Source organism: Ailuropoda melanoleuca, chromosome 5 (genome assembly GCF_002007445.2).
Source record: "Ailuropoda melanoleuca isolate Jingjing chromosome 5, ASM200744v2, whole genome shotgun sequence".
Taxonomy (NCBI): domain Eukaryota; kingdom Metazoa; phylum Chordata; class Mammalia; order Carnivora; family Ursidae; genus Ailuropoda; species Ailuropoda melanoleuca.
In genome coordinates, this window is record NC_048222.1 from 31,760,805 (window position 1) to 31,787,205 (window position 26,401).

Below are 26,401 nucleotides of genomic sequence, written 5' to 3' on the forward strand. Positions count from 1 at the left end.
TTGGGGCTGTGGCTCTGGGACCACTTCCTCCTTCCTTACTCTGAAGCCCGGAGCTGGCCTACTGAGCCCTCTGGAAAGACCCAGAGCACATTCCAGGATGCCTTAGCCCCTCTGTGACCCCAGGTGGGGGTGGCTGAGGGGTGCTGATTGGAGGCCTCCCTCCCTGCTTCAGGGGTAGCTGAGGACCACCGTGGAGGCCTGCAGAATGGAGGGAGAGAGTAAGGAGAAGCTGTCATCTGTGTCCAACCTGGTGACTGTGTTTGAGAACAACAGGTATGGGGTGGTGGGGGTGGGAAGGGTCGCCAGGGACAACTGGCGGCCTCTCTCTAGCTCCTCTGTTCAGTCTGGGCCCTCCTCTACCCACCGCCGCGCCCCGGAGCACAGGCCCTTCCAGTTTTCAGGCTGAGGATCAGTGCCCAGGCTACCTTGGGCCCTCACGGTGAGCAGTTCTCTCTCTGGGCCCATCCTTAGAGTCTGGGCAGTGCCTGGGCTCCTTGCAACATAGAGGAGTGTGGTCAGGCCCCAGCAGCTGGGCAGCGGGGAGGGTGTGTGCGCTGGTATGTTTGTCCCCTACACACATCCAGACGTGTGTAGTTACGAGTGAGCGTGGGTGGGCCCAACGGCATTTGGGCTGCAGGACTCCACCCATTGCCTTCCCTCAGAAATAATAGTAATACTTACCAAGCACTTACTCTTTATAAGTAGGACAACCATATAATTTATCATTCAAATCAGGGCACAATTAAAACTGGAAGTGGATGCCATCAAATTTTTTTGGCAGAGGGGAGGGGGCAATAGGAAAAGCTGAGACTATATCAGGCAACCCCGGATGTACGAGCAGCCTACCTTTGGCGCACTGTTCTAAGTGACTTGTGTGACTTTTTTCATTTAATTATCTAACAGCCTCCTGAGGGTAGGTCTATTTCTATTCCCATTTCTGATGAGATGCTGGATGTACAGAGAGGCAGGGAGGCTTAGAATGCTTTAAGTTCGTATGTAGGGGCTTCCATCTGAAGGGAAAAAAACTGGGCCATGTGTGTGGAGGTCATTGGTGGCCCTGGCAGGGGTAGTATGTATGTGTGTCTGTCTGTCTGTCTGTGTCTGTGTGACATTACTCTGCTGGCAATTCTTTTCTTTCTTTCTTTCTTTCTTTCTTTCTTTCTTTCTTTCTTTCTTTCTTTCTTCCTTCCTTTCTTCCTTTTTTTTTTAAGATTTTAGTTATTTATTTGTCAGAGAGAGAGAGACAGAGCATAAGCAGGGAGAGCAGCAGGCAGAGGGAGAAGCAGGCTCCCCACTGAGCAGGGAGCCCAATGTGGGACTTGATCCCAGGCCCCTGAGATTATGATGTGAGCCAAAGGCAGCCACCTAACAGACTGAGCCACCCAGGCATCCCTCTGCAGGTATTTCTTAAACCCAGGACTGTGTTAGGGACTGTAGTAGGTAGCATTCTCTGGAAATAGACTCTAAGGTAGAAATTGGCTCAGTAGATTTACTGGGGATAGTTTTCGGAATGACACCTGTTGGGTGAGGGATGCAGCATTGGGAGAAGTTGAACTGTGTGTACTTGCAACAGAGGCCTCAGCCTGTCCCAAGGAGCTCTGGAGCTGAGATGTCCCTCAGGTTGTTCTAATTGAGGTGAAGCAAGGAGTCTTTGTACCCCTACATGGACTAGTCATTGGATATGGACTTAATCTGGGATGAGGCAGCTGTCTTCCAGGGAGGGCAATTCCCAGAGAGGGACCCAGTCAGTAGCCGTCTGCCACCATACTGCCAGCAGCTGGGGGAAGAGAGCCTCAGTCCTGAAGGGGGTGTGGTTGGCACAGCACAGCATCACCCAGGAACCATAACAGACACAGGAGCCAAAAGAATGATCCCTGCTGGGAGGATTTCTGTCTTTGGACATTAAGCTCATGGAATTACTGTGATGCCAGGTCATAGACAGTAAATATCCTGAGAGGAGCCTAGATTTTGTGCTGAGGGCACTCAGAGCAGACAAAGACTTCTGTGGGTTTCACGGTGGATGTGGCATAGATATGGGCCTAGAAGGGCAGTTCAGCTTCCTGAGCTGGTGACCTTACCCTGCCTCTCCCAGGGTTCTTTGCCAGGCACGTCCTAGTTCAGCACCAAGGACAGCTCCAGGCACGGCCTTCCAGGCCCACCGCCCGCCCCCTGGGGTGTGGGGAGAGAGCACCACCCAACTCAACAGGCCAGGTATGCCCAGTGGAGACCCTCGGCATGTGTGCTGTGCCCAGGCAATACCGGGCAGGAGGAGGCAGCCCGCAGACCAGAATGGGGTCCGAGAAGGCCTTGCCCGCAGGGTGAGAGCCACCCCTTATCATGTGAGGGACCCTGTGCCAGCAGCCTTGGCTTTGGGTTTCTTGTGAGGTCTCCTAGCACCTTAGCTGATCTGAAACTGAGGGGTGAAAAGGAAACAGAAGCTGGCCGCGACACTTGGAAGGAAATGCAGAAGCTGAAACCAAATGTAGAACAGAAAGCCCGAGGCTCAGCTATTTCCGCGGGCTGAGGACACCCTGCCAGGCAGGGGTAGAGAGACCATGAGGAGCCACTGGGGACTGGCTTCCAATCCTCTCTCTCTCTACTGCCAACCAGTTGTGTGATTCGGGACAGACACGTGGACCCTCTGGACCTATTTCTCCTTGACTCAAATGGGGAGGGGCAGTTTAGAGCAAAGGCTCAGGAGCCAGCATGTCTGATCTGAAGCCCACCTTTGCACCCCCTAGCTGCAGGTTACTTATGCTCTCTCTACCTCCATTTTCTTAGCTGCAAAACCAGAAATGAAAACCTGTCTCAGAGTTTTAGAGACTTTATACCTGTCTGGTCCTCCATCGACCAGCCTGTCCGTCTCATTGCAAGACTTTCCATACCAAAGGGAATGGGCACAACCCAAATCGTGGGATATATTCAGGAGGGTGGCCTCTTTTATCTAAAGAGTTTACCCAGCCTGTAGACCCTGTACTAGGATAAACACACACAAAGCTCCCTTCAAAGACCCATTCCTGGAGGAACAAGGAAGCTGCTTCCAGACAGGCTTTCCTCCGCCCCTGGAGATGCAGAGGGCACAGTTCCCATTGAAAAGCCCCAGCTTTAGCAGCTCTGCCCTCCCTGTAGAGTGTTCCATGGCTCCCATCTTCTCTCTATGTATACGTTACTAAGATTTTAGGGCCTTACTTGCTGCAGAGACTAAAAACAGGTGAGGTGTACAGGTGAGGGTGATCTAAGAGGCTGGGACCACTTAGAAAGCACTGTATGCAGAGGAAGGGTTCCTCATTGCATTTTAAAGAGGGAAGTAAGTAGTTCGCCAGAAAACAAAACAAGTCTACGCTGACTCATTTTGAAGACTGGAGTTCCCTCCAAGAAGACGTTGGGGAAGGAAGTGGATATTTTACTTAGCAAATTCCTCCTGAGTGCCAGGCTCTCGGGGGCCACTTCACACCTATGATTTGCATTAATCACCCTCAATCCCCACCAGGGAAGTGCTATTCTTCCTATTTTACAGCCGGGAAACCCTCATATCTGTTTTGTTCGCCTCAGGACTCCAGGAGCAGCACCCAGAGTCTGCAAGCTGGAGATTGAACATCACCGCCCTGGGTGCAGGGCTCCCCCAGCTGCAGAGCCGTGGAAGGGGCCCAACCCTGGGGAGACCCTGGAGGGGCCTGAGCCCAGGACGGTCAGCAGGAGGTACCTGAGCTCCCTGAAGAACAAGCTGTCCAGTGGGGCCTGGAGGAAATCTTGCCAGCCTGGGACCCACCCTGGGCCAGGGACGCAGGTGCCTGAGGGCTAGAGCAGAAGTGGGGATCTAGGGGGACCCCTTCGCTGACCTCCTCCCAGCAAATTCTCTCCCAGCCAAAGCCAGCACTTGGGCCTTGTGTCACCAAAGATCAGTTGAAAGCTAGATTCTCCCCTCTTAATAGCCTTTGATTAAACGCCTACAACGTACCCCACTGTTGGCATGATTTCACATCCCCCTCACTGTGGGAGTCTTTTAGGCCAGGACATCAAAACTCAGACAGCTTGAAGAACTTATCCAAGGCCACACAGCTTGGGATAGTTTCCATTTTGTGAACTGGTACCCTTCCCAGGTGTGGTCTCAGTTTACCCACCAAAGGAGGCAAATAATTCCAACTAGAAATAGAGGTTAGCGCTAAGCCTGCCCTGAGACTGATCCTGGATGGGTCCCCTCCCTGGTCTGGCTGTCGGTTTGCTTGTCTGTGGAGTTCAAGGGCTAGGCTGCGTGATCCCGCGTACCCTGGAGCCAGACAGCCAGGGATCATGCCCCAGAGCTTCTGCCTCCTAACTGGGTGACCTCGGGCAAAGCTCTTTAACCTCTTCGCGCCTGTTCCCTCATTTACAAAAGGGGGGTGGTGATCATAGTAGTACGTTCTGGTTACCAGTCGCTGCGTAACAAAGCACTCCAAAATGTGATGGCTGAATACAATGTATTATTTCTCACAGTTCTGTGGGTTGACTGGAACGCTACTGGATCGTTCTTCTATTGGTCTCACCTGGGGCTTGTGGTAGTCAGCTCGGGGCTGCCATGACAAAATACCACAGACAGGGTAGCTTACTGGAAATAGATTTCCTTCCAGTTCTGGACACCAGAAGTCCAAGATCAAGGTGCTGGCAGGGTCGGTTTCTGGTGAACCTCTGGTCCTGGCTTATCGATGGCTGTCTTCTCACTGTGTCCTCATGCACATACTCTCCTGGTGTCTGTCCCTCCTCTCCTAAGGACACTGGTCCTATTGGATTAGGACCTCACCCTTATGACTTCATTTAACTGTAATTATCACCTCAAGGGCCCTATCTCCAAATACAGTCCTACTGGGGCTTTAGGGCTTCAATGTATGGATTTGGGGAGGGGGGCACAACTCAGTCCATAATAGGGTCTCTCCCATGACTGCAGTCAGATGGTGGCCGGGGCTGGAATGCCCAACATAGCTCAATTCTCAAGCCTGGTGCCTAGGCAGGGACAGTAGAAGCTGGGTTCAGCTGGGGTGCTGGCACGGCTGGGCCCTTGGCTCTTCTCTCTATAAGTGAGGTCTTTGGGCCTCTCCTCTCAACATGGCCTCTCCATCGGGGCAGCCAGACCTCCAGATGTGGTGGTTCATGGCTCCCAAGAGCACAAGCTTCCAAAAAGCTTCCAGGCCTCTTAGGCCATAGGCCCAGAACTGGCACAGCCTCACTCCTGCCCCATTCTTTGTTAAAATGATCCCAGCGCCAGCCCGGATGCATGGTGGGAAGGCATGAGCACCAGGAGGTGGGCATTCACTGGGACATCTTTGGAGACGGCACCCAGGGTGCGCATCAGAGGAGACCAAAGCTGTCTCTCTCCTCTTTCTCCCCTCGACCTGCCTGCAGGAGCCTGAGGAAAAGAAGATCGTCCAGGAGCTCCTGGAGACGGAAAAGGCCTATGTGGCGCGCCTCCATCTGCTAGACCAGGTCAGTCGCCAGAACACCACCCTATTCTGACCTGGGCCCCAGCATCCAGGTCTCCTCACCTCACCTCCGCTCTCCCTTCTGGACACCTCACGGTGCCGAGAGTTAGGACCTGGGATGTGATTCGAGGAAGCTTCAGTCCTTTACCCCGCTGGCTGGAGTTGGGGCAGAAATAGGGATTTAGGGCATTAATGCCACTTGCCATTCACCCCCGGTGCCTGGGCTGGCCTTGTGTGTAGCAGAGCACGCATGGCCCTTCCGGCCCCACACAACACCCTCATCTGTCACCCCCACACCCGACATCTCACCGTTATTACCCCTTCACACATTCTTAAGAAGCCCCAAGTAAGGGGCACCTGGATGTCTCAGTCGGTTAAGTGTCTGTCTTTGGCTTGGGTCATGATCCCAGGTTTCTGGGATCCAGCCCCACACTGGGCTCCCTGCTCAGTGGGGGGCCTGCTTCTCCCGCTCTTGCTCCCCCTGCTTGTGCTCTCTCTCTCTCTCTGTGTCAAATAAAATTTTTAAAAGCAGCAGCAGCAGCCGCAGCAGCCGCCGCCCCAAGCAAGAGGGTTAAATATTCACACATCTGGAGCATGATCTTAGCTTGGTGAGGTCCGAGACCTTGACTGACGCCACATGGGCCCATTTCCGACATTCATCAGCAGCCAGCCCCCCACCAAGTCCCTGAGCCTCTAGGCCTTCGTGTGCCCATCTGTAAAGTGGCCGAGTACAGCCCCCTCTCTCTCTTCCTGAGGCTGTTTCAAGGATGGTGGGAGATTGAAGAGGTGGAAGCATCCAGCAAACCGCAGAGGGGCCCCGAAGCCCCCCCTCCCCCAGCTGTGCCCATCTCTCCCCGGCGGGTGTGCGGGTGGCGCCTCTCTGCCTCAGGCCGAGTGACCAGCGGTGGGGCTGCAGGTGTTCTTCCAGGAGCTGCTGACGGAGGCCCGAGCCAGCAAGGCCTTCCCCGAGGACGTGGTCAGGCTCATCTTCTCCAACATCTCCTCCATCTACCAGTTCCACGCCCAGTTCTTCCTCCCAGAGTTGCAGCGGCGGCTGGACGAGTGGTGAGAGAGCCTCCACGAACCCCTGAGCCCCCCTGACCGCAGCCCTGGCCGGGTCAGGGTGCAGCCCCCACCACACTGCCTTTGGCCTGTTGGGCCCCCTGCTCTTGCTGCGTGTCCATGACAGTCTCCTCTGGGCTCAGACTGGCCTCACAGTAAGGGGCTTGGACCCATGAGCACTGAGGGGCTGTGTGTGTGTGTGTGTGTGCGCGCGCATGCACGCTTGTCCTGGGGAAGGGGATGGGTCAGGTCCCCACTAGGCTGCAGGACTTCAGAGCCAGCGGAAAGAGCCGATGCTAACTGAGGGCTTCCTACATGCCCAGCCTTGGGCTTCACACCTATGAACTCACTGAATCTTCAAACCCGCCCCCATGTGCTGATGCAAGAAACTGTCTTCATTTTCAGAGACGATGGAAGCATTTGGTGATGGAAGTACTTGCTTTATATATTTTGCTAAAGAAATGCCGTGAGGATTGAGGTGTCCTTTAAAATTCTTCGGCAAAGAGGAATGTCCGTCATTGTTAAATCCAGGGTGGGGTAGAGAGAGGGTTATTAAGATATTCTTTTTCCTTTACGATGGCTTGAAGTTTTTCACAATAAAATGTTGGCTTGTTTTTCTTATTTTATTTTTTTATTTTAAAGATTTTTTAAAGATTTTATTTGTTTATTTGAGAGAGAGAGAGAGGAGGAGGAGGGAGAGGCAGAGGGAGAGGGAGAGAGAATCTGAAGCAGACGCCACTCTGAGCTCAGAGCCGAACTCAGGGCTCAATCCCACAACCCAAGATCATGACCTGAGCCGAAACCAAGAGTCGGACACTTAACCACATGCACCACCCAGGCGCCCCCGGGATTATTTGTTGTTGTTGCTGTTGTTTTAAAGGCGACCCTATGCCTACCACCATTCCATTTTTTTTCCAATGGGAAAATGAGGTACAGAGAGGTTAGGTGACTTGTCCAAGAACACACAGCTAGAGTAAGCAGAACACTTGGGAATCAAACTCAGGAAGGCCAGCTTCAGTGACCTTGGGGGCCCCTCAACGCTCTGCTGTCACAGCTCCTGGGCTAACCTTCAAGCCCTACCACAGTATGACCCTGGACATGCTCTTACCCCTCTGAGGCTGTTCCCTCATCTCTAAGATGGGCTGATGACCACCCCCGCAGAGTTGTGAGAATTACGTGTCTTGGACGGTGCTTGGCCCTCACTCCCGTTATGTCGGAAGCCTCAAGTGGTTACATGGGGCGCCTGGGTGGCTCAGCCGTTAAGCGTCCGCCTTCAGCTCAGGTTGTGATCCTGGGGTCCTGGGATTGAGCCTCACGTTGGGCTCCCTGCTCCACAGGAAGGCTGCTTTTCCCTCTCACACTCCCCATTGCTTGTGTTCCCTCTTTTTCTGTCTCTCTCTGTCAAATAAATAAAAATATAATCTTTAAAAAAAAAAGGAAGCCTCAAGTGGTTACAGGACATGTGCTACAGGCCTGACATTGCGCTGGGTCTGCGGGTGGAGAACAGCATCTGCCCTCAGGGGCTCACAGTCGGCAGGGGTTGGACCATGCACGGATGGGTGAGGATGACGTGTCCCATGCCTGCACCCAGAAGTGCAGCGGAAGGACTGTTTGGGAGGGTGGGATTCAGAGAGCCTGGCTTAACCTGACCCTGCCTGGAGTCAAGAGAGGTGGTCCTGAGGCTGGGGGCAGTACCTGGGTGGCCCTCTTGCAGGACCGCCACCCCCCGCATCGGCGACGTGATCCAGAAACTGGCCCCGTTCCTGAAGATGTACAGTGAGTATGTCAAGAACTTTGAGCGAGCCATGGAGCTGCTGGCCACCTGGACCGACAAGTCTGCCCCATTCCAGGAGGTGATCACCCGCATTCAGGTGAGGTTGGGTGAGGGCTGGGGCCGAGCCCGCACCGCCATCCCCAGGGTGTACTGCCTCGGTTTCCCCGAGGGATCTGGGGCACCTCCGGCTCTGCTGCTTGCACAGCTCCAGTGCCAGCCCGCCCCACCCACTCCCCCCACCCTCTTGGCAGCCCGGGCCGCCCTTCCCCATTCTCACCCCACACTCTTCCTCCTTGCTTCTCTCCCCAAGGGCAGCGAGGCCTCCGGCAGCCTGACGCTGCAACACCACATGCTGGAACCTGTGCAGAGAATCCCCCGCTATGAGCTGCTGCTCAAGGAGTACGTCCAGAAGCTGCCAGCCCAGGCCCCAGACCGGGCCGATGCTCAGAGTGAGGACACCCCCCGGGAGTGCGCGGGGCTAGGGAGGTCGGAGCCACTCCCCTTTATTGATTGAGCACCTGCTAAAATGGTCAGAATAACGATCAGCTATCAACATTGATTGTTGGCACTTCATAGACATTATCTATACCATTAGCCATTTTTGTAGACACTAAGGCCCAGAGAGATCAAGCGACTTGCCCAAGGTCACACAGCCAGAAAGGGACAGAGCTGGGATTTGAAGTCATGCCTGTATTGCGCCAAAGCCCATGCTCTTTTCCACAGCACACCTGGGTCCGGCTTGGTTTGGGGAGCAATGAGAGTCACAGGAGCCCAATGCCAAGCCCTGTCTTTCAGTGGCGTCCAGTCTCTCCACTCTGGGTGGGAAACGGCCCCCATCATCCAGTCATCTCATGTGCGGGGCCAGGCTGCTCCTATGGTCACTCGTAGCAGGCCCTGAGGCCACTTTGTTAAGCCTCAAGGACTTCCTGCCTCAGCCCCCAGCCCCAAATTTTCAGGAGATAATTCTGGCCCTGTGCCTCCCTTCAGAAGCTCTTGATGTGATCTTCTCGGCCGCTCAGCACTCCAACGCAGCCATCGCTGAGATGGTGAGCAGCAGGCCGTCCCGGTGGGAGAAGCAGGCATCCCCAGGGGCCCTATTCCTCCTCCCTGCACCTCTCTGCCTCCCCCAGCCCACCCAGGTCTCTATCTGCTCTTCCCCTGATCCCGCCCGCCCCGTGACACCTGGCCCCCTGCTGTCCTCCCCCTCACCTCCCGTCCCTGTCCACACAAGGCAAACCTTCCAGAAGGAGGTGCACCCTGCCTGGCCTCGGCTGAGGGTGCACTCCCTGTCCCAGGAGCGGCTGCAAGACCTGTGGGACGTGTACCAGCGCCTGGGCCTCGAGGACGACATAGTGGACCCCTCCAACACCCTGCTCCGTGAGGGCCCCGTCCTCAAAATCTCCTTTCGCCGCAGCGACCCCATGGAGCGCTACCTTTTCTTGGTATGGGGATGCTAAGCGGCCCTCCCTGCGCTGGAGAGGGCAGTCCAGGGGCCACTCTGCCCCAGGTCCTGCCTGCCTGCTGCATATCTGGCACTGCAGGAGAAACGGGGAAGAGCCTGCATCTCGGTCTTCCTCTGAGACAAGTCATACGCTGCCTCTAGGCCTCAGGGATTTCCAACTGAGGGGTTTCTCAGATAGGCCCTAGGAAGCAACAGAGTCAGAATTTGAACCCAGTCTGTTTGGCTCCAAACCTTGTGGTTTTGAACTGCACTCTAGGGAGCGCAAAGCAGGGAATTAGGTTAGCTGCTAAGAAGAACTACCCAGATTTGCACTAACGAAGCCAGGGGGTCTCCTGGAAATCTGGAAACCGGTCCTGCCTGGCGGTCTGGGGGAGGGAGCAGCAACATCCCATAAGCCCCTGTGGCCCTGAGCCCCCGTGAGAAAGGCCTTGTGAGTTGGATGCCCACAGACATGGAGACCCTTCGGTGACCATCCCCGTTGGATTGGAGGCTAGACGACCCCTTCCTCATCACACCTGTGACCCCTGTGAGCTGGCCCAGAGCGTGGCCAGAGGAGAGGGAGATGCAGGGGTGCTCCACCCACTCGCAGGGAAGCCCTGCTCCCCATCCTTCGCGACCCGCCACTCCGCACCCGCTCACCGTTCTGTGTCTCCGGCAGTTCAACAACACGCTGCTGTGCTGTGTGCCCAAGGTCATCCAGGTGGGCGCCCGGTTCCAGGTGAGGACCCGCATCGATGTGGCCGGAATGAAGGTGAGAGGCACCCGACCCACTGTCAGGCTTCGTCCCAAGGGTGGGATCGAGTATGGGGAACAGCAGGATGGTCCGTGCTCAGTTCTCAGTCCAAGAACCCAAACCTGGCAGATCCTGGGCCAACGTGGAGGTGGCAGCGCTTGGGGTCAGAGCTCTCCCATGTGGGCGCGCACAGGCCTGGCCGCCTCTTTGGGGCCGTGCCCACCCCAGCCTGGCCTCTGTCTGCTTTCCCTATCAACCACCCCAGTGCTTTGACAACGTTCATACGTGCATGAGGCCCCTGGGAGTCTTGTTAAAATGCACGTCCTGATTCAGTAGGTCCGGGGCGGGGCCTGAGACTCCGCATTGCTAACCAGCTCCCAGGGGGTGCTACCGCGGCAGGCCACAGGCCCACTCTGAGGGTAGGGGTCTACACTGTCAGCTCCGCTGCTGGACAGTGTGTGTCCCCAGCCAGAGATGGCCACAAATGAGTGGGGACAGCAGCCCATAATAGTGCCCACTGACTGGCTGGTCCCCCTGCATTGGGCCCTGCCTTACCCCATCAGACTCTCATATATCCCTATAGTGGAAGGGCTGTTAGTTTCCTCTGCATTTTCATTTTCTTTCTTTTAAAAATAACACTTTCATTACTTAAAAATAGAGATAATACACATCCCCAAATCAAATATAAGAAGTGCATACAATGAGAAGTGTCCTCCCCACTCTGTCCTCTAGGCCCCTTCCTGGAGACAGACTTTGCTTCTTAGGAGGCCTTCCGGAGGTAGTCTCTACAGACACAACTAATAATATATTTATTATGGCTTCCTTACTCAGGTTTCACATAAAGAGTGAAACCGTTGCCCATAGACACTGTTCTGCACTCCGCTTTTCTCCCTAAGTGCTAACTCTGGTGATCGGTGCGCGTCGGGACACTCGGAGCCCTCCACCCTTCTGCGGGTGTCCACGGAGTGTCCCTGGGTGTGCAAGTGCCGTAATTCACTCCGCCAGCCCGCTCCTGAGGGACATCTAGGTACCTGCCTGTGTGTGAGTGTATCTGTAATTAGTCCCGTTTAAAAAAATAAGGAAGTAAACGGTGGCACATCTAGACAACGGAACAGTATCCGCTGATAAAAAGAAAGGAGCTATCAAGCCACCGAAAGGCAGGCAGCCTTCTTCAGTGCATTTTGCCAAGGGAAAGAAGCCAGTTTGAAAGGCTACACACAGTATGGTTCCAGCTCTCGGACACTCTGGAAAAGGCGAAGCTACGGAGACAGTAAAAAGCTTAGGGGTCTCCAGGGTTTAGCAGGGGGGGAGGGACACATCGGTGGAGCACAGAGGATTTTAAGAGCCGTGGAACTATTTCGTGTGATGCTATAGCCAAACCCGTCGTCACACGTTTGTCCAAACCCACAGAAGTCACAACACCGAGAATGACCCTAATGTGAACTGTGGACTCTGGGTGGTCATGATGTGTCCATGTAGGTTCCTCACTTCTAACACATGTCCCCATCTGGTGGGGGATGTTGATAATGGGTGCGTGGGGGGGGTATATGGAAAATCTTTGTATCTTCCTCTCCATTTTGCTATGAACCTAAAATGGCTCTAAAAAAATTAGGTCTTTTTTTTTTTATTAGTTTCAGAGGTCAAATTTAGCGATTCATCAGTTGCATATAAGACCCCGTGCTCATTACATCACGTGCCCTCCTTAATGCCCATCATGCAGTGACCCCATCCTGCCACCCACCTCCCCTCCAGGAACCCTCAGTTTGTTTCCTATGGTTAAGGGTCTCTTACGGCTTGTCTCCCCTCTGTTTTCATCTTATTTTATTTTTCCTTCCCTTCCCCTATGTTCAACTGTTCTGTTTCTTAAATTCCACATGAGTGAGATGATAATTGTCTTTCTTTGACTGACTTATTTCGCTTAGTATAATACCCTCTAGTTCCATCCATGTTGTTGCAAATGGTAAGATTTCATTCTTTTCAATGGCTGAGGACTATTCCATCGTATATATAAACCACGTCTTCTTTACCCATTCATCTGTTGATGGACATCTGGGCTCTTTCCATATTTGTGGACATTGCTGCTGTAACCATTGGGGTGCAGGTGCCCCTTTGAATCTCTATATGTCCTCTGGATAAATACCCAGTAGTGGAATCGCTGGGTTGTAGGGTAGCTCGATTTTTAACTTTTTGAGGAAACTCCATACTGCTTTCCAGAATGGCTGCACCGGTTTGCATCCCCGCCAACAGTGTGAGCGGGTTCCCCTGCTTTCTTTTGAAAGGAAACCGAGGCCCAGAAAGGTTATAATTTGCTTGGGGTCATACAGCAATCAAACCAGGTGAAACAGAGTCCGGAGTCCCTGTACTTAATCCCCATACCGGACTGTCTCCTACGAAGGCTTCCTCTCAGAGGGGCAAAGTTTATGCAGAATTGCAGGCGTAGTGGAGTAAATCAGGGAGCGGGGGGAACTTTCTTGACAACTCTCTGATCACTCCTGAGCCCTAGTGTGTCCTGAGCTCTGGGGCTGGGAGAAGCAGAGGTCAAGTCCAGCCTATCTTGGTATGCTTGCATTTCCCCCATCCCGTGTCCCTCTCACCCCCTCCCCCGCCCTGTCCCAGGATCTGCTCCAGGAGGGAGGTGCAGGTAGGAGTTAAGCCAGGACCCTCTGTCCTCTGGAGAAGCCCTGGGCCTCTGAGAGCCCTCAGCAGGGAAGAGCTTGCCCTTGCTCCTGACTGGGCTTGCCTGGCATTTGGTGCCCAATCAAGGGCCCACAAGTGGGGTGCAGCCTGAGTATGTTGAAGGCCAATGGGGGACCTGGGCCCCCTGTGGGGATTCCAGCCTCCTCCCTGTGCCTGAGCCGACTGAGGTCTTTTACGAATGCAGCCCCTCACACCAGGGCATTCAGCTTCCCTTCCTGAGTGGTCAGAATGTCCCAGAGGCCAGGGTGTGTGCAGGCTTGTATGTCTGGGAGCCTTGGTGAGTGAGCTTGAGAAAGGCAGGTTTATGGAGAGTAACAGACAGAAATGGAGACAGGCAGCCCTGTCTTAGGGCTGGCGGAGACCCACGCATAGAAAAAGGGGAGCAGAGATTGACAGACAGAAAAGCCAAAAAATAGAGAGGTCAAAACAGAGTCCTAAAGAGGAAATACACGAGACAGGACCGACAGCATCAGTGCATGCTGGGTTCCTGGCACCTGCCAGCCTCACTGAGCACATTTCCTGCACAGAGTGTCCGACGCTCCCACGCTGTGCGGCACCTTCTCCTGAACGGCACAGGCCAGGCAGGTGCAGGGCTGTCTCCCCACCCGCCATCTGCACAGGAGCCATCTTCTGAGTGCAGTCTGAAGGTAGTTCTGGCCTTTGGCCACCAGGACAGTTCCCCCTGGCCTCCTCCTTTCTGGATAGCAGGGAGGCCTAGCTCTCAGCAGCTGATTCTCTCCAAGGTCTGAGTTGGTCCTAATGTTGTGCCATCCTGCACAAGGCAGGCCTGGGAAAAAGGAAGAGATGCAGGCACATACATACCTAGAGTCTCCATGTACAACTGTGTAGGTTGGGCACTGCACAAGCACACCTCCCCTAAGATGAGCACGCCTCATCCACAGCCGACATCGCGGATTGTTTATTTACAATTCTCATTGTCCGGCAGATGGCAGTCAAGCGTCTTGTTCCAACAAAATCTGAATATTATGCGGTTTGCCAACAGATGTCAGTAAAGTGTTTTGAAGAAGGGTGTCTTTTTCTAATTAGCACAAAGGCACTGTACGGGTTAGCAGGGGCCTGAACTGGCCCAGACCTGGGGAGTGGTCGAGACTGGGCACAGCAGACCCTGGAAATGTCCTCTAGAAGCTTTCATCCTGCCCTTCTGCAGAGGTGATCCCTGCCGCTCTGGTCAGGAGCTCCCCTCAGTTCCCCTTTTTCTACTAGAAGCATCGTATTTCTTGTTACCTCTGGGCCCCAAACCTTAGACTTCTCCTTGCTTTCCCTCTCCCCTCTCCCTCACCAATTAGTCATGGAGTCTTGCCAGATTCCCCAATATTGTCCCCCAGGGAGAAAGCTTCTCTCTTCCCCGGTGCAGGCAGGCCCATTTCCCCCAGATCCAGCCCTTCTTTGCCCCTTGCACACAGCCGCTGGAGTGGCAGGTGGACCAACAAAGTTCCCCACACCAGGGCTCTTGTCTACGTCTTAGTTTCTCTTTGTGACTCTCCACACTGTCTGGGACAGGTCTGTGCTTACAGGACTCTGGGAGTGGGGCAGGAGTAGATGTTCTTCCCCCTTTCCCTTGGGGGCCAAAACCCTGAATTCGAATCCTCGTTCTGTCCTTTAGCTGCTGTGTGAGCTCAGGCGGGTCTCTTGCCCTCTCTGAGCCTCCATCTCCACATCTCCTAAATGAGGGTGTAACATCTCTCTCCCAAGATTACGGTGAAGATTTTCTTTAACTCTTTCGTAAGGACAGTTTTAAGCCAAGAAAGTAGCCCAAGGAATCCCTGCACACTTATCACCTGGTTTCAACAATTGTCAACTCAAAGCCAGTCTTGTTTCCCCAACATCCCCCTCCTAATCCTCTTTCCACGGGATTATTTAAGAGCAAATCTCAGACCCATAATCATTTCACCTATAAATACTTCAGTATGTGTAAGAGATAAGAACTCTTTTTTTTTTGCCACAAAAGGTGACAACAGTACCATTATCACATCTAGCAAATTAATACTAATTATTTAATAATATTAAGATCCTTTGGTTTTCCTTGACTCGCAAATGTCTTCTCACAGCTGATGTGTTTGAATCATTTGGGAAGAGTTTCTGACATCCCTTCTAGTCCGTTACACATCCCGTCCTTCCTCTTTTTTTCTCATGCATCAATTGAAGAAATCAGCTCATTCTCCAGGAGCGTTTCTCACAGTCTGGGTTTTGCTGACTGCACCCCTAAGGTGTCACTCAGCATGTCCCACGGTCCCCCATATGTCTTGTAAACCGGCAGACCGCCTAGAGGCCGACCAGATTCAGCTACGCGAGACTGCCGCTGGCGGTTGCTGCAGTGGGAAGTGCGCAGCGGCTGAGCGCTAGGGTTGGTCGGTGGAAGCAGCAGCTGTACCAGTTAGTTGAGAACATGTATGGACAGCCCTGAGCTCAGCGGCCGGCACGTAGTAAGCGCCGCCTGGCAGGCTTCACAATGGCCGTGGACTTGTGGGGTTCCGGGACAGGAGGACAGCGAAGGACGGGAAGCGGGGGGTCTGCCAGATCCCTGGATTGGGCAACTAACTTCTTCCTTCACTGTATGGGATAGAGGGTCTTATTCTAGGCCTTTGGTCTGCTCTTGAAAAAGTCGTGTCCCCAAACCCAATTGATGACCCAAGTTCCATTTTCGGTGAATCCTTTGTCGGAAACTGTCACTCCTACCTCACACGAGTCAACGTAGCTGCTGCTAAAATTCCAGGAGCCTTGCCGTCCTGTGTGCTCGGAGCGCGGCCTGGTTGCAGGGGCATTCGCGTGGCTCCACAGACTCAGGGAGGCCATGGAGAAGGTCCTGATGCCTGTCCTTCAAATTCGAACTGTTCCTTGGGCACGATCCACCTCCATCTACCCCACAGTGCCTGGAGGGGGGCAGGGTGTGACAAGTCTGCACGGGTCGTGTCCCTCTCATTCCCAAGCAGGTGCGGGAGCTGACTGATGGGGAGTTCCCGCACTCCTTCCTGGTGTCGGGGAAGCAGCGTACTCTGGAGCTGCAGGCCCGGTACGCACGGAGCTGGGGGGGCGGGCTGGGCGGGAACCCTGGGGGCGGCTGGTCTCCTCAACACCTGTGTTCACTTTCCGAGCAGGTCCCAGGAGGAAATGATTTCCTGGATACAGGTATCAGAACATTCCAGGGCCCCTGGGATCCTGAACCCAGCCTCCCCACCCAGGCTGAGGGGGGAGGGAGTGGTGTGTGTGTGTGTGTGTGTGTGTGTGTGTGCCCAGCTACTTCATGCTTCCTCGGGACTTGCTCTGTGGTGGTTTGGAATGAGACCTGGTTCAGATCTTGCTGCCTTTCACTGCCTCGCTGGGTGGCCTTGGGCAGGTCACTTAAAGTCCCTGAGCCTCACTTTTCACATCTGTCGTCTGGGGCTAACAGTTTCTCCTCCCTTGAGTCAGCCGGGGTGTGTTTAGAACCCAGCACCTGGCAGCCAGCAGGCTTCCAACAATGTCTGCTGACAGTGTGGGTAGATGGACAGATGAGGGCGCCCTCCCTGTCGCCCCCTAACCACTTCCCGTGCCCCCTTAGGCCTGCCAAGCGGCCATTGACCAAATCGAGAAGCGGAATGAAACCTTCAAGGCCGCGGTCCAGGGCCTTGAGGGAGACACCCAGGAGCAGGAGGTAAATGAAGCCTTTGCATCTTGCCTCTTCCCTCTCCTTGCTCTGCCCAGCCCAGCTTGGAGGGCAGGGGAGTGTCACCCACCAGGACTGATTGAAAGGGACCTGAGAAAGCCCACCCACCCCCACATCAGAGGCTCAGTGCCAAACGTTCTCCCGTTAGCAGAAATTTCCTTTGGGAGCCTCTCTGTGCAACGCTCCCTGAGAAGGATTTCAGTCTGTGTAGCTCAGGCTGTGGGGCGGTGCAGGTCTGGGTTCAAAGTGCCCAAGAAACATTAAGACCAGGGGAAGGTGGGAGGCAAGTGCGGTGGGAGAGGATAGTGTCTGGGACTTGATTTCCACTCTGAGCTCGAAACTCTGGCTTGCTGGGTGTCTTTGTGGAGTCCCTTGACCTCTCTGGGCTCAGCTTCCTCACCTGTACAAGGGGAGGAGTAGTCCCTGACCCGCCATGAGGTCTTTGTCGTCGGTGGGCTTCATGGGAAAGCCCCTGGGAAGCACAGTGCTCGTGACCCCTGCCAGGAGCAGGGGGACTGAGCGCGCAGAAGGGGGTCATGAAGCGCCCACCCTACCGCCCAACAGCTGCAGTCGGGGGAGCTGGGCCTCCGGGCGCCGCAGTGGGTCCGGGACAAGATGGTCACCATGTGCATGCGTTGCCGGGAGCCCTTCAACGCCCTGACGCGCCGCCGCCACCACTGCCGAGCCTGCGGCTACGTGAGTCGTCCCGCCCGCACCTGTCCACCTGCTCCTCCTCTGCCTCCGTCTTCCCGGCTCAGGGCCCCTCTGGCCTCCCTGCAACCCGGAGGCGCGGGACACTACCTCTGGCCCAGGGTCGTGAGTGGCCTTGTTTGGACCTCACGCTGCCCCCCTGTGACACAGGGGCTTCTGCGATCCCTGCACGTGGGGAAACAGGGCTCACAGGGGTGAGAGGAGGTGCCCAAGACACTCCCCCAAACCAGCCCGATGCGTTCATCCGCCCTTACCATGGTTTCCGGAGAGCCCCAGACCCAGCACCAGGACATGGGCTCCCATTCCAGGTGGGGCGTGCAAACTCGGCCCCCCTCAGGCCTTGCACCCACCACTGCACCAGCCCCACGCTCGTCCTCCCGTCTGAGTGACCTCGCCTAAGGGGCCCCTCCTCTCCGGGAAGTCCTCGGCCCTCCAGCACCCGCTCGGTTCTGTGGCTAACTGTGCCTTGGTCTCCTCACCCGGGCGGTGGTAGCGAGCTCCTCCTTTCCTTCCTCAGCAGTTCAGGCCTTGGAGGAGCAGCCCCCAGCTGACTGAGGAAGGAACCTGTCCGCTCCTCTTATCAGCTCAGGCCCGGTTATCAGAGGCACATCTCGCTTTGCTTTTTAAGCACCTGGCGCCCTTGAGCTGTTTTCTGTTGACCTGACAACCCCCTCCGTTTACTCTAAACAGAGAAGCCCTTTAGGACCTCAGTCTTTAATGACCTCCAGGAGACAGGAGACCAGCCGGGCAGGTTGGGGCCAGTCAGGGAGGTGTCCCCAAAATGTATTACACGGCAGTTGGGGCCTAGAGTAAATTTCAAGGACTGGGAACACACCTGTGTTCAGACGTAAGCGATGAGTTCTAGCAGAGCCGAATAGAAAGGATCCGGGCCTTAGCTGCTGTTCTTGGTGATTCACGTCTGTAAATAAGGGCTGAGTCAATTCACATTTGCAATTCGGGAAGTAGTTCCTAAAAGCTTATTTAAAATAATTAAGAACTGCAAAGAGGCACAAAGAATAACAATACCATGTACCTACCTTCAAAGTACAGGGAAGAAATAGAACATTCTGACAACTAAATGAAATGCAGGATCCTTGATTGAATCGTGGATGGGAGAAACAAAACCAGCCACAGAGGCCCTTATTGGGAACTTCGGGGAAAATGTGACCATGAGCGGTAATCCCATATCGATGTTAAATTTCCCACGTGTGATAGTGACACAATGAACGGGCAGGAAAACGCCCTCGTTCTTAGGAGACACGGCTATTCATTTGAGGGTGCGGTGTCATGATGACTGTAATTTATACTCAAATGATTCAGAAAAAAAATACAGAGAGAGAGAGATAAAGCAAATGTGGCAGAAATGTTAACACTTGGTGAGTTTGCTGGGAGTGGTATCCTTGTATTATTCTTTCAACTTGTCGTAGGTTTGAAGTTTTTCCAACTAAAAAGCTGGTGGAGGAGAAAATAAATACACACTAGCAATATAAAAATATTCAAGTCTCAGTGAAGTAAAATATTCCCAAGGTAGTGGAAGCCCCCTGTGTGGGGCTCTGTGAGATATCCCTGGCCCAATTTCAGGGTTTCTCATGCCTGCTCAGACCTTTGTGTTCTGTGAGTCATCTTTTCAGTGGTTGGGTGCCCAGTTTCTGTCTCCCCACCTGCCAAACGGGAATCCTGGTGAGGGTGGGGCAGGCCAGGCCTTCTCCTGTGGGTCCCTCCCAGGCCACGTGCTGTGCTGGCCACCACCCAGATGGGCCCCCTGGTCTGTGTCTGGTCCCCCCATTTCCAACCCCACATCCTGGGCTTATGGTGACACCCCAGTCTCCCCGGAAGTTATATCCTGCAGACCCCATGCTTCTCTCTGAGTCTTGCCATGCCTCTTTCTCCTGCACCCCCCTGCCCCAGCATGATCCATGTTGGCCTGCCTGGAGGCTTTCTCCACGCTGGGCTGGGGTGGGGGGCACTCTACCAAATATACATGACAGGTCTTCCTGGAAAAAATAACCAGCCCATCATTTTTATATTAGAACACACTTGACTCTAGTCTTGAGTGGAATACAGAATTTGCATGAATCTTAAAGCTAAACCATGAATTTTAAATACCTGTCCTGTTAGTGGAGGGCCAGCGACTGCCAGTGAGTGGAGTGGCCCTGGGCAGGTCACTGCCCCCTTGCTGTCAGGTGAGGATGAAAGGCCCCAGAGCTGTCACCTGGTGGGGAGGCTGGGACGATCGTGGGGATGGCTGAGGGCAGAGAGAGCTTGGAGAAGTGAATTAGATGCAGGGATGTGCAGGGAAGCCCCTAGGATTAAGAGCCACCCTCACAAAAGGGGAATCGAGAGGCACCTGCAGGGGGGCCAGCTCTTGAGCCCCTGGCTGGGGGAGCGCAGAGCCTGAGCTCTCCCCCCCCATGCCACGGTCTCCAGGCTGGGCCTCTGCCAGCACGGGGGACCACCTGTCTCGGCCTCCATTCCTCTCCCGAAGTTTGCTTTGTCTTCCTCCTGTCTGTGGGTGCTCTCCTGCTCCCCACCTCCCAGGCCAAGGCACCAGTGCGGCCCTCCCCTGCCTCACCGCAGGCTGCAACCCCTCCTGCCCGTCGTCCCCCAGGTGGTGTGTGCCAAGTGCTCCGACTACCGGGCTGAGCTCAGATACGACGGCAACAGGCCCAACCGCGTCTGCTTCCGCTGCTTCACCTTCCTCACTGGAAACGTGCTCCCCGAGAACAAGGAGGACAAGAGGCGGGGCATCCTGGAGGTGAGGGCGCAAGGCCTCCCCTGGCAAAGGTGTGCGGGCGCCCACCGCTTGCTGGCCCCGCCCTCGGTGCTGAGCGACCAGCCAGCCGGGGTCCCACTTCCCATCCTTCTCTCTGCCCGCGGCCCCGGGGAGGTGCGGGAAGATGCCCGCACGGTCCAGCTGAATGCAGCTCCAAGGTTTCAAGGTGGTTCCCTTCCCCAGACCTCTGCCCGCTGTCCAGTCTTCCGCATTCCCTGCTCATGCCTTCCGGGCCCACCAGGCCACACAGCCCGCTCCCTTCTCAGGCCCCAGTCTTGTTCCCTGGGGCAATTCACAGGTGGTAAGCCCCCCCTCAGCACCTGCCACAAGCTCAAGCTCGGGCTGGCTGGGGCTTGACTACAGCTCTGCCACCGACCAGCTACATGACCACAGGCCCCTGATGGGACCTCCTGAGGCTCAGGGACAACACTTGTAGGGGTGCCGCGAGGATTAGAAGGAGTGATTGTCCAACGCTCGGTCCAGTGTCGGTCACACAGCGGGTGCTCCATTCCCTGACAGTCTGTCTGTCTCTGGATTTTAGAAAAAGTCCATGACAGGGTCCGAGCAGAGCCTCATGTGCAGCTTTCTGCAGCTGGTCGGGGACAAGTGGGGCAAGAGCGGCCCCCGGGGCTGGTGTGTGATCCCCCGGGACGACCCCCTCGTCCTCTATGTCTACGCTGCCCCTCAGGTAATGTCCGTGCCTCCCAGACCTTGGCCTTCTTGCGGTATGTGTGTGGGGGGAGTACTGGTGGCCCCATATGCCAGAGGAGGAAACTGAGACCCAGTGAGGATGCGGTTCCCTCCAGCCAGAGGGTTAGAGGCTCTCAGAGCTGGGCCCAGACTCCAGGTCCCAACAGCTTTGCCCAGCGGGAAGCCAGTCCTCCTCCTCCTTGATGCCCTCCCGCCAGTCCGCCCAGCTTCATGGGTGTTTGGGGAGCGAGGGGTGGGTATGTGGCTTCAAACTGGCTGTCCCAGGCGGTGGAGCTGAACAGAAAGACAGTGGCCCATGGCTCTCTCCTCCCCCCAGGACATGCGGGCTCACACCTCCATCCCCCTGCTGGGCTACCAGGTGACTGCGGGGACCCAGGCAGACCCCCGGGTCTTCCAGCTGCAGCAGTCAGGCCAGCTTTACACCTTCAAGGCTGAGACCGAGGAGCTGAGGGACCGCTGGGTGAAGGCCATGGAGCGGGCGGCCAGTGGCTGGAGCCCCAGGGGGCCCAATGATGGAGACCTGTCTGACTGCCCCACGGCGGGCCACTCTCCCCTTCAGAGCCCAGGCTGAGCTGTGGCCCCTGTGATCCACTACTCCCAGCTGGGCTCTTAAATAGCCGATTTCCAGGGGCACCTGGCTGGCTCAGTCTGTACAGCATGTGACTCTCCATCTCTGGGTCATGAGTCTGAGCCCCGCGTTGTGTGTAGAGATTACTTTAAAAAAAAATGAACTTTAAAAAACAAACGAGCAACCAATTTCCAGTCATTGGCACCCAGACTGTGTGTCTTGATCTGGGATTCAGAAAACGTGGGGCTTTTCCTTTGGGAAGGGGGTGACCAAGCACCCCTGTTTGCCCTGGGCTGAGGGGGTTCCTGGGGCGTAGGACTTACAGTGCTAATCCTTGGAAAGTCCCAGAAACCCAGGACTATTGGTCACGGTATGGTTTTCCACCTGGGCTGCATATGAGTGTGACCTGGAGAGCTTCGAAAAACAAAACAAAACAAAAAATGATGAAGGGGCGCCTGGGAGGCTCAGTCAGTTAAGTGTCTGCCTTCAGCTCAGGGCATGATCTCAGGGTCCTGGGATCGAGCCCCGCATCTGGGCTCTCTGCTCTGCGGGGAGCCTGCTTCTCCCTCTGCCTCTGCTGCTCGCCCCCCTCATTCATGCTCTTGCTCTCTCTCTCTGTCTCAGGGAAATAAAAAAAAAAATCTTAAAAAAAAAGACCAAAAAAATCAACAAAAAATTTAAAAAATACCACTGCCCATATCCATTACAGGGATTTCTGATTTCGTTGGTCCAGGATGAGGGAGGCACAGAGTGCTTTGGGAGTGTCATCCCGAGTCTCAGTGTGGGCCACCCAGATGAAGAAGAGAGCGAGCACGCTAGCTGCGGTTGAGCACCTGTCAAGCGCCAGGCATGATAGTAATCAGAATAATAAATAATAACACCTGCTGGGCCAGGCAGCGTGCTGGGTGAATTATCTCATTTCACCCTCAGGAGTTATAATCCCCATTTTCCAGATGAGGACACTGAGTCCCAAAGAGGTTTAGTCATTGGCTTGAGGTCCTACAGCTGGTGGGTGTCAGAGCCACATCAAAGCTCTTTCCAGGGGCGCCTGGGTGGCTCAGATGGTTAAGCTTCTGCCTTAGGATCAGGTCATGATCTCAGGGTCCTGGGATCGAGCCCCACATCAGGTAGGGAACCTGCTTCTCCCTCTCCCTCTACTCTTCCCCCATCCCCCCTGCTTGTGCTTTCTTGCTCTCTCTGTCAAATAAATAAATAAAATCTTTAAAAACAAACAAACAACTCTTTCCATCAGGCAAGCAGACAGGGGAGGGAAAGAGGGGAAAGATGGGAGGAGAGGAGAGGGCAGGAACACGCTTGTCTGGCCCCAGGCTCGACGCTGAGGCTGCTCTTCCTTAAGGGACCACTAGGGGTGGCAGTGGCCCCAGTGTGGGCCTGACACCCTGAGCCCTTTCCCTCCCGGCAGCCGGCCACCGCCAGGCTCTGCCCTTAAAGAAGGCAAAGCGGGGGCCTCTGGGTGGCGCAGCTGGGGCTCAGTCCGATCTCAGAGTCCTGGGATCTGCCCCCCGTGTCAGGCTCTGAGCTCAGGGAGGAGTCTGCTAACAGTTCTCTTTTGCTCTGCCCCTCCCCACACACTCTCTCTCTCTCAAACAAATAAATAAATCTTAAAAAAAAAAAAAAAAGGCAAAATGGACAAGCCATACATCTTTGCCCCATTCCAGGCCCAGCAGTTTGCCTGCCCCCACCCTGAGGCTTCCTCCCTGCTGTAGCGTGTTTTAAAAAGCCCAAGAAAACCTCATTGGCGGGATCTCTCTGGAACCAGGCTGGCCATGAGTTCATTCTTTCATTCAACAAATATTGGTGGAGCCAAACGCAGTTCCCATAATGGGGAGACAGCAGCGAACGAGACGGACACAAATGTCTGCCTTCCTGGAATTTATATTCTTTTATAACAAAATAAATACGTAAAATGTAGAGCCGATCAGATGAGACAAGTGCTTAAATAGAGTAACGAATCATCCCAGATTTTCCTAGTTTTAAAACTGAAAGTTCTCAGGGGCATGTGGCTGGTTCAGTCAGTGGAGCATCCAGCTCTCAAGCTCGGGGTCGTGAGTTCGAGCCCTATGCTGGGTGTGAAGATCACTTAAATAAATAAAATTTAAAATACACACACACACACACACACACACACACAGAAAGTTCTCGGGTCCCAGGAAACCTCTCAGTTCCAGGCAAACCCTTATGGAAGAAAAGAACAAGAAAGGAAACGAGAATGGTCTGTGTGTGTGTGTGTCTGTTTTTAAAGGAAAATTAAGGAAGTCCTCACTGAGAAGTTGGTGTTTAAAAAACAACCTTAAAAAAAAAAAATAAATAAATAAAAATAAAAAAAAAATAAAAAACAACCTTAAGGAAAGAAGTAAGAAAGGGGGCCACACAGATATTAGAGGGAAGAGCATTCTGGGAGGAGAGAACAGCAAGTGCAAAGGTCCTGAGGTGGGAGCCTCCCTGCCACATGCAAAGAACCGTGAGGAGGTCAGTGTGTCTGGAGCAGAGAGGGCAGGAAGGAGATAAAAGGAGACGTCATCAGATAATCGCTTAACTAGGGGTGAGGTTGGGGGAGGCAGATACCAGGCTCTGCTGAGAGCTGAGTGAGACGGAGAGTCGTTGGGGTGGGGGTGGGGGGGCATGTGATTTGTTTGACAGATCCCCCTGCTGCTTGCTGCATTAGACTGAGCGGGGTGAGAGTGGAAACGGTTTTGAGGCTGTTGTGGCAATCCAGGTGAGAGAGGTGACGAGAAGGGACTGGATTCTGGATTTATTCTGAAGGTAGAGCAGAGACTCCCTTACAGAGTGAACATGGCAAGAGAGGAGGAAGGAGCCAAAGGAGACTCTGAGCAGGGGCTCTGAACCGCGAGCGTGTGCTGACCGAGACGAGGAAGCCCTGGGCCCTGGGAGGCCAGGTCGCAGAGCAGCAACGCATCAGGTCTCCGCCGTGGACAAGCGACCGCTAAGGCGCCCACTCGTGGCCATGTCCAGTGAGGAATCGGGCATCCGAGCCCCGGCACCAGGTTTGGGCTGGGAATGGAAACGTGGGAGCTGGCATCCCAGAGATGGGGCGCAAAGCACGCTCGAAACAGAAGGAGGAGACCCAAGTACGGAGCCCTGCTCGTGCCCACATTCTCCAGCCGTGCACACGCCGGAGTTCTGAGCTTGCACGTCCCGGCATGCTAACCTTTTGACCTACAGTTTTCATTCCGAGAATTTCCCCCAAGGAGACAGACTGGCCAGTGTGACCACACTTCTGGACATCACTTACAATAGTTCCCCCAAGTTGAGAACTACATAAATACCCACCCAAATGAGGCGACCTAGGCCGGTAAACTCACACCCATCCAGAGGGACTCATAGACGCAGGGGGGCCGCTCGGCCGTTGGGCGAGAAGGCTTGAATCTCATGTGCTGCCTTGGGAAGACGGCGTGAGGTGTTAAGTGAAGAGTAACAGCAGAAGGAGCTAACACTTCTTTTTTTTAGATTATACATATTTGAGAGAGTGAGAGCACGAGTGGGGGCGGGGTGAGGGGGAGAGGGAGAAGCCGACTCCCCACTAAGCACAGAACCCAACGTGGGGCTTGATCCCAGGACCCTGAGATCATGACCTGAGCCCAAGGCAGACGCTTCACCAACTGAGCCACGCAGGCGGCCCAGGATTCTGAACACTTCTAAATACTCACCATGTACCAGGCACTGTCCTAAGGCCTCGGAGGAGATAATTTCATTTGATTCCTAGTAACATTAGAAGGAGATACTATATTCAGATCCTTATTCTATAGATGAGGAAACCGAGGCACTGCTGGTTGAGTAACTTATTTGCGGTCACATGAGACGGGGTAGAAGGGGCAGCATTCCAAACCACCGGGCGGTGGAACGTTCCGGTCCTGCCTGGATGAAGATAGTTAAAATCCGCACCATCTAAGGGGCTTCCCAACCTACGTCCGGAGGGGTTGGTTTGCTCTCTTCTTTAGATGCTTCTGTAGTATTTGAATTTTTTTTCAATAGCATATATTACTTCTATAATCCCAAGAACAAAGGTGCTTTCCCGTGTTAAGGGGGAAATAAAGAAACAAAGGAAGACTCACCTGTTCTGTCCTCCTTCTCCAGGGGCCCGACATTCTACTGAGCAGGGACGCTTAGGCATCAGCACCAGAGCCCGGAGGCTGCGAGCCCCAGCAGCCACGGGGAAACGCCACCTGGAAACACCCAGGTTAGTCTGTGAATGAGTGTGGAGACCTGGAAACGTGTAGTGACCAAGAGGTAGGGGAAGGCCTGCACTTGGCAGAACTCGGGGTCCCACCAGAAAGCCAGGGACAAGGAGAGGGTGTAGTCCTTGAGGATCTTCTCCTGGGAGCTCAAATGGCCCAGTGTGACCCAGAGGAGCCCCTGATCTCTCTTAGCAGCTCCTCATCCTGGACTCACTCGCTCACTGACACTGTGCGTCCCGGGCTCTGGCTATCAGGCAGCAAAGACTCTAAGGACTTTGGATTTCTTCTACAAAAGGTCCCTACCTATAAAAAGCCGGGGGCTCCCCTAGTAGTCTGGTGGCTCTGGTGTCCATGCACCCCCACCCTGGAGGGGGAGCTCAGAGAGAGGAGGGGAGGCCAGCAGATGCCAGGGTGGGGGCATCTCTGGAGGGCTGAGTGGACCCAGGCGCCCCTCATTCATTTATTTCTTGCTGTATTCATCAGTGCTGGAGTATTTCATTACGCAGGGAGCACTTGGCACCCATCATCTCATTTCATTCCGTAACAGCCTTTTGACATCATTTCAAGCAACACGTT

At 54.5% G+C, this 26,401-nt stretch overlaps 1 protein-coding gene and 1 long non-coding RNA gene across 8 annotated transcripts in view; one reads left to right on the forward strand and one right to left on the reverse strand.

Moving 5' to 3' along the window:
• FGD2 (FYVE, RhoGEF and PH domain containing 2) lies at nucleotides 1-26,045 on the forward strand. Of its 5 annotated transcripts, none has more exons than XM_034660651.1 (16): nucleotides 1-273; nucleotides 3,553-3,787; nucleotides 5,377-5,457; nucleotides 6,370-6,518; nucleotides 8,230-8,386; nucleotides 8,600-8,738; nucleotides 9,277-9,335; nucleotides 9,585-9,731; nucleotides 10,410-10,502; nucleotides 16,130-16,212; nucleotides 16,298-16,328; nucleotides 16,741-16,833; nucleotides 17,410-17,541; nucleotides 20,165-20,311; nucleotides 20,871-21,017; nucleotides 24,416-25,694. In XM_034660651.1, the coding sequence occupies exons 1-16, from the start codon at nucleotides 206-208 to the stop codon at nucleotides 24,458-24,460; spliced, it is 1,806 nt and encodes a 601-aa protein (XP_034516542.1). In that variant the 5' UTR covers nucleotides 1-205; the 3' UTR covers nucleotides 24,461-25,694. The 5 variants fall into 5 exon arrangements, with proteins under 5 accessions (XP_034516542.1, XP_034516541.1, XP_034516543.1 ...); XM_034660650.1 differs by lacking the exon at nucleotides 24,416-25,694 and adding an exon at nucleotides 23,288-23,502; XM_034660652.1 differs by lacking the exon at nucleotides 24,416-25,694 and adding an exon at nucleotides 25,725-26,045 and having other exon boundaries at nucleotides 2-273.
• Nucleotides 15,672-26,401, reverse strand: part of LOC117802325 — a 21,543-nt gene continuing 10,813 nt past the window's right edge. For 2 of the 3 annotated variants that reach the window (XR_004625470.1, XR_004625471.1), the window contains exons 2-4: nucleotides 25,703-25,813; nucleotides 18,392-18,475; nucleotides 15,672-16,072 (exon numbers count right to left, since the gene is read on the reverse strand). This is a non-coding gene — a long non-coding RNA (uncharacterized LOC117802325). Of the gene's footprint in view, nucleotides 16,073-18,391; nucleotides 18,476-18,593; nucleotides 18,733-25,702; nucleotides 25,814-26,401 lie in introns of those variants that run through there. The other variant, XR_004625469.1, reaches the window with a different exon arrangement.